Below are 7249 nucleotides of genomic sequence, written 5' to 3' on the forward strand. Positions count from 1 at the left end.
CCATCTCAGACAGTGGGCAGTGCCAGATACAGCAGAGGAAGTTCCTCCTAATCGCCAACCTCAATTTCCCCTGCTGAAGCATATGGTGGCCTCTCTGGTGCAAGCAAATAATGCATGTTGTCTGCTGTGCTAAACAGGCAAGGGAAAGTCCTGGAGGGCAACAGACCCTTACCCCTTGCCTCTATCAGAACCCAATCCTCCAAATACCTCCATCCTCTGCATCCTACCAGGCTCTTGCCTTCAGTGTTATCTCATGACAGTGAGTTCCTCAGGTGCAGAACATGCTGCTTTAATAAGTATTCCCACTGATCAACTGTAAACTGGGGTAGCTGCATGCTGCTGAGAGTAGGCTTATTAGGTTATCTTACTAGCAGATTTAGCTGTACTAGAGCTCAATCTCAAAGTGAATTAGTTACAGTAAAAGCTTTGTTATCCGGCATGAGTGGGGTAAGGGGGGTGCTGGTTATCTAAAAATTCCAGTTATCTGAGAGTTATACAGAAGACAGTGACATACTTGTACTGCAAATATTTGATGCACATGCGCATGCCAGACAGACACAGCAAAGATTCCGGTTGCTAAAGTGAGGATTTGTACTGGGGGATATTGGAAATTTTGGCTAATAGAGTATTCCGGTTAGTAAAATGCCGGCTAACACAGCTTTTACTGTATTAATTTCTATGCCAGTTAAGGATATTTGTCATCACAGTGGTTTTGATCCCTGTACAGAGCCTAGAACATGTCCAGGCTGTGCATGAAACATATAAATATAGAAAGATGCTATTGTTACTCTTGTTATGTATTAGTATTGTGGAAATGCCTAGATCTCCCAGTCGTGGACAGGGACCCCATGCAGTTAAGACACTATGTATGCCTGTCATCCTACAAATGAACTGCACATGGCAGATCCACGCAGCACCAACACTGTGAGCAGAAAATCCTGCAGAACATCTGACAACATAAAAATCAAGAAGCTGCAAGAGTGGAAGTTGGTGCCTAGACACAGTAACATATGTGTTTTCAGCTCCCTCAGAGCTCTGGCATGTGGTGTATAGTAATCATATGGATGCTGCTGACTGCTCCTGGCACACCCAGCTGGAATGCACCTGCTGTGCTGCTGAAGATACAGGTGCATCCAAATGAGCTTCCACCCAACCTGCTCCCAAATACTCCAGCAAGAGCCAGGTACATCAGGTGTAACCAGATATTCTGGAAGCATCCAGCAATAATGGGGTCACTGGTCTTCCAGGATAGGTCTGGACAGAATATGCCCACTTGAGCGCTGGACACTGTCTGCACTCCCCTACATTCCCAGGGGACACTGCTGGATGAGCTTAGTTCATAGATTCATAGATGTAAGAGTCGGAAGGGACCTCAATAGATCATCGAGTCCGACCCCCTGCATAGGCAGGAAAGAGTGCTGGGTCTAGATGACCCCAGCTAGATGCTTATCTAACCTCCTCTTGAAGACCCCCAGGGTAGGGGAGAGCACCACCTCCCTTGGTAGCCCGTTCCAGACCTTGGCCACTCTAACTGTGAAGAAGTTCTTCCTAATGTCCAATCTAAATCTGCTCTCTGCTAGCTTGTGGCCATTATTTCTTGTAACCCCCGGGGGCGCCTTGGTGAATAAAACCTCACCAATTCCCTTCTGTGCCCCCGTAATGAACTTATAGGCAGCCACAAGGTGGCCTCTCAACCTTCTCTTGCGGAGGCTGAAAAGGTCCAGGTTCTCTAGTCTCTCCTCGTTAGGCTTGGCCTGCAAGCCCTTAACCATACGAGTGGCCCTTCTCTGGACTCTCTCCAGGTTATCCACATCCCTCTTGAAATGCGGCGCCCAGAATTGCACGCAGTACTCCCAACTGCGGTCTGACCAGCGCCCGATAGAGGGGAAGTATCACCTCCTTGTGTTGTGCCAACATTGACACAGGGCCAGACCCTCACTGTCATGGCCAGGAAGCTGTTAGCAGAAGAGTGTCCACACTGCAAGGGAGCAGCAACCAAACAGGCATGGAAGGAGGAGGGGACAAGGGGAGGAATTAGCTACTCTAAAGGGTGATTGCAGCAATGAAACAACCAAAGACACTACAGCATTTCCCCATCCCAGCCAGGGCATACACTCACAGCTCTGTGCAAGAGGTTAAATGCAACACTAACCCAAGAAAATGAACCAAAAGAGTCCCATGTCATCATCCTTAACCCTAGTCTTGGCCATGGTGGAGACAGGATCATGGACAAGGGATGTTCCCAACCCAGCCTAAAGAGAGGCCTGTAGCCAGGGGCCTGCATGCAGCTGGGGATGGGGAGGACAATCAAGTGTATCATTGACTAAGGCATGTTTTGGGAGTGTGGAGAAGAGTCTATGAGAGCAACTCTGTATTACATGCCAACTCTTCATGCTGGTTAATACCCTCCAATGCCAGACACGGACTGAGATGGTCCTCGGATGCCAACAGACCCTTCTCCCCAAACCCTGCCAGCCCAGAAGGTCATGTGCCATTTGCAGGTTGCAGATGCACCAGACAAGCAAGCAGGGCATCCCTCATCCAGACCTAACTTCCTCTGCATGTAACCCCATGCAGAACCAGTGACACGTGATACTTCCTGGTTATCTCACCCGTCCTCTCCCCAGAGGCCCTTCCTGGTGGGTGTATAGCCCAGCCCACATCTTACAGAGCTGGGTAGAAACTGAGGTGAGGAAGGGACTTGCCCCAGACCACAAGGAAAGTCTGTGGCAGAGCCAGGAGGTAAAACCCTGTCTCTGTTCCTTTGGACAGGGCTGGCTCTAGAGGACGCATGACCAGCCAGAGGGCAGGACTGTGCCATATGGAAGGAACGGATTCCACCTCATTGTAGCTCCCTCAATTGACCCTGAGGTCTCCCTTATTTTGGGCTTTGCCCCTCAGTAAGACCTGGATTTTGCTGCATCCCTGCTAAGGATCTGAACCCCGGTGGCCAATCCTTCCTATACCTGCCTCCTTGCTGCTGGCAGCCTGCCCACCTCTTTCACCTCAGCCTTCCCTCTGTGTGAGAACACCATGTATTTCATCCTGTGGTCATGCCTGTAGCCAGTGCCAGAGCTCAGGACAGCCCCCACCATGCCCTGGGGGCTCATTCTCACCCATGCCCATGGGCTGGGAGTCCTACCACCAAACCCCAGCCCCTACCTGGCATCCACAGGGCCTCAGAGGATGCAAAATACCATCCAAGTGCTAAAGAAGGGAAAGGAAAAATGAAAAGCAGGAGAAAGGAAGGCAGGGAAAACCTCTCCTAGTAACCTCAGAGGAAGACGACAGGAAACGAGATCATGTGAGACCATTATACAGTGGAAAGGAGACTTGTTGGGTGCTCAGATATGACAATGAGGGATGCGACTAGAGGCATGGACATTTCAATAATTTTCCGTCCACTAAAAGGGCCAGGGCCTACATTGTGTGCAAGGTGCCCATGGTAACTGCCTTTGTGCATGCTGTTACCTCACAGTACGGGGGTAAGTTAAACCATGGTAACCCGCCCCTTTCCTTGAAGGCTGTTACAGCAAGTTAGTTCACGTCCCACAGAGTAAGAGTGTGCACACAGGCAATTACCTCAAAGCAATTGACACATAGTAAACCCCAGTGCCCTTTTACCCCCCTAGAAATTGTTCCTATGCCTACACCGTGGAGCAGACAACAGAAGTGTGCGTGGCAGGCAGAGACAGACAGATCAAAAGAGCGACAGAGATGCATATCAGGTGACTAGGCAGACAGACAGAGGGGTGTTGTGTCTGTTTTTTGGACTCCCACATCTCTGTATATGCCTGAGTGTCGTGGGGGGAGGGGAATGCGTGCTCAGGTGCGAATGTTCCTTACAGACCCTGGGCACAGACTAGGGGACCCCTGGTGTTCCTGTGAGCTATTCTGTCTCTACATCTGAGGCCAGCAGAAGGATGTTTGAGGAAGTCTCCTAGTTGGGTTCTGCTCCTGCATGGGGGTGATTTTCCCAAGAGACCACACCTAAGTCAGGGTCATCCTTGTGGATGTCTTTGGCCAACAAGTCAGCAAGAATGCTAACCCCACACAGAGATAGCAACGGTCCTGCCAAGCCATGACACCCAACTCCAGTCGCAGCTTCGCCCCCCTGCCCTTCCCGAGACACCCAAGCACACATAGGTCCTTCTCTCAGGCACCCCCAACCCGAACACACAACCTTCACCAAGCTCTTTCCTACCTGTGTCCTGGCGGAACTGGTGCATGGACTGCAAGTCGATGATGTAGGGGGCCAGCTGGGCATCCACCTGCCCCAGCACCACGCTGCCACGGGCATCCTCCTTCAGCACATTCTCGATGTGGTGGCAGACAGCAGCCGTGTAGGGCCGCCAGCGCCCATGTTCATTCAACCATTCCCACACCACCACGCGGGCCAGGTTCTGGGGCGGGAAACCTAGCCCGTTCACCGAGATCAGCGCCCCTGAGTTTTGCCGGGACATGATGAGGGCGCACCAGAGCAGAGAGCCAGGAAAACCACAGGGGTGTCGGGAGAGCAGCTGTGGGGATCTCAGCAAGAGGACATCTTCCCAGGTCCTGTGCCCTTTACTGAAGGAACTGGGGGGAGAGTGGGGGGAGGGGACACCTCCAAACTTGCCTGGATTGACTCTCAACCTCTGGCTTCCCAGTCCTTCAGAAAACAGTGGCCTGAGGAACCCGTAGCATTATTCCTGTGATGTGCTGGGCCCTGGGGAAACGGCTGCTGCTGCAGGCATGGGGGACCAGTGTGCTGCTGCATGCAGACACAGACACTGTCTAGCCTCTCAGCTGCACGTGGAATCAGGTTAAAGCAGGCACCTCATCTGCTCCCCAATCCTGCAGCCCCACAAAGACCTTGCACAGCTGGTTAGAGCAGGGGGGAAGATGATCCAGGCCTCTCTCCCTCACACACACGTATACACTCTTGTCTCCAGCCAAGGGAAAACTCTCAGGGGCAATGCAGTACCCCCACCCTGGGAAGGTCCATTTTTTCCTTCTGCCTCTCCCTTCTTCCCTCCCTACCACTGGTTACACCCAGCCCTGTCTGCTCTCACCATAGCCCAGCAGCCCCGCTGCAGGCTCTGGACTTCAGCAGCATGAGTAATGAGGGCCTCTGCAGAGGCCAGAGCAGCCAGCCAAGCCTGTGCATCTCAGGAGGCTCCTGTCTCTGTCCCCTTGGCAGGGCTGTGTGGGGCCAGAGCAATCCATAACAGGGGCAATCAAAGTCCAGCTGCTCCGCCTGCACCCCGCTCCCTGCCTGATGCCAACAGGTTCTCTGGCTCAGACACAAGAGGCCACACGGACCCCACACTCCAGCAGGCCACTTCCTCTCCTGCAGGCCAGGCTGCTGGGACAGGATCAGAGCTCCATCCCCTCAGGCGGCAGCTGGCTCTGGCTGCAAGCAATGCTGCCTAAGTCTATCCCCAGGGCGTGCACAGCCCCCTGGGCAAAGCTGTGCATCCCATGGCTGGTGTGTGTGGCATCAGCGTCCTTCTCCAGACAGGGCTGCAGGGAGGACGGGGTAAGGAGGGGCTCCCAAGGAGCTGCAACTGCAGCGGGGACCCTCTCTGTCTCCGCACGTCCTGCTCTTCCGTCTATGTCATCGGTGGCTCCGCAACACCTGTCTGGTCCCCGTCTTGGTTGCGTGGGGAGGATTCAGTCTGTTGGCTTCCAGAGGACAAAACAGGGGGGTACCAGCTGAAAGGGGAGAGCATCCATCAGTGGCCAGGCTCCTTGTGGAGGACATCAGACTCCCACTACCCACATCAATGCTCTGTGCCCCACTTCTGTCTGAGCCTGCACTGCCCTGCCTAGGGACTGACCCAGGTTCCCTGTGCTGTTTCCTTCCCTCTGCCCTCTTTGTCCATCTCATCCGTCTGCCTGGGCATTCACACCGCACCAGCTACTTGTGTACCTCAATGGTACCCCCAACCTGCCTCCGTTTCACTGCTCACTGGAGACAGCCCATCATCCATGGGTCCATCTGGCACCATCCCGCCTGCCCCCCAGCCACCAGCACAGCAGGCACCTGGGAACAGGGGGACAAATGAAAGAATATGGGCCCTGAGCCCCTTGCTGACCTGCCGATGGGTGGGCTAGCACGCAGCGCCCCCATGCTTATCCGGCGGGGTCACGATGCAACCAAGCAGCGCACCCCTCGCACCGACTCGCCCACGCTCCCTGCACCCAATGCGGCCCGGTGGAGCGAGGGAACGGAGCTCCGTGCCAGCGCCAGCCCAGCTCTGATTTATGACCCCCACTGCAGGCACAGCTCGCTGTCGGGGCGCTCGCCACGGCGTCTCCCACCTGTCTAGGGGGTCGTGGTCCCCAAATGAGGTCACGGGCGGAGCCCACGGCAGCTCCCCAGCCCCAGGCCCCCTGCAGGGAGGTGGAGACTGGGGGACGGGGGGTGCGACACCCCCAGCAACTGCTCTGCACTGCCAGGCCCTCCCCGGAGTACACACGCGCCCCATGCCAGGGCGCGAGGGCGCACAGCCCTGGGCGGTCGGGCGCCAAGCAAGGCCCCCAGCCTGCGGGCTCTGAGCGGCTGGGCCCCAGCCCCCTGCCCTGCCCCTCCAGGCCCGGGGGCGACACCGGCGCTGGAGCCCCCAGACAAGCTGCCGCCGGGTGCCCGCGTCGGGGCAGCAGTGCCACGGCTGAGCCTCCTCCCCCAGGAGCCCGCTCCTCGCCTGCCCATCAGGCTCCTTCGCCTGCAGCCTCGGGGCGGGCAGGGCCCGCAGTCCCGAGCATCCAGGAGCAGCCCCGGGCAGGCGGCACCTACCTGGCTCGGCTCCGGCGGCGGCGGCGGCGGCGATCGCGGCGCTGCTCCGCGGGAGGCGGGGGGGAGGGGCGGGGCGGGGGAGGGGAGGGGAGGGGCCGCGGCGCGGGCAGCGAGTGCGCGCACAGCTCCGCGCACCCCCGCCCCACGCGCGGCCGCGGCCGGGGCCCCGACAGCTCGGCCGCCCCCGCCGCCCCGGGGAGAGGGGCCCTGCCTGGCTCCAGCGCCACGCTCACACGGGCAGGCGGGAGGGGAAACTGAGGCACGGGCCCGCACTGCCAGCCCCTCAGGACGAGGAGCCTCCCCCACCAAAGTCGTGAAATGCCCCTCGCCTCAGCGGCCTGGGCCTGGCGCCCTGCTCTGTAGGCATCCTCCTGAGAAGTGCGCGCAGGTGGTGGTGGTGGCAGTGGCAGGGCCAGGGCTGGCGCGGGTTTCTCCCCAGTCCTGGGCTAGTGACATAAGTCCCGGGCC

At 57.0% G+C, this 7249-nt stretch overlaps 1 protein-coding gene across 2 annotated transcripts in view; it reads right to left on the minus strand.

Annotated features, from left to right (window-relative positions):
• Positions 1-6847, minus strand: part of DTX1 (deltex E3 ubiquitin ligase 1) — a 91476-nt gene extending 84629 nt beyond the window's left edge. For both annotated transcript variants that reach the window (XM_019493756.2, XM_014593623.3), the window contains exons 1-2: positions 6782-6847; positions 4205-5697 (exon numbers count right to left, since the gene is read on the minus strand). In XM_019493756.2, the coding sequence (XP_019349301.1) occupies positions 4205-4463 (259 nt within the window). In that variant the 5' untranslated portion in view covers positions 4464-5697; positions 6782-6847. The remainder of the gene's footprint in view (positions 1-4204; positions 5698-6781) is intronic.
• Between the last annotated feature and the right edge of the window lie 402 nt (positions 6848-7249).

Source organism: Alligator mississippiensis, chromosome 10 (assembly GCF_030867095.1).
Source record: "Alligator mississippiensis isolate rAllMis1 chromosome 10, rAllMis1, whole genome shotgun sequence".
In the NCBI taxonomy this organism is placed as follows: domain Eukaryota; kingdom Metazoa; phylum Chordata; order Crocodylia; family Alligatoridae; genus Alligator; species Alligator mississippiensis.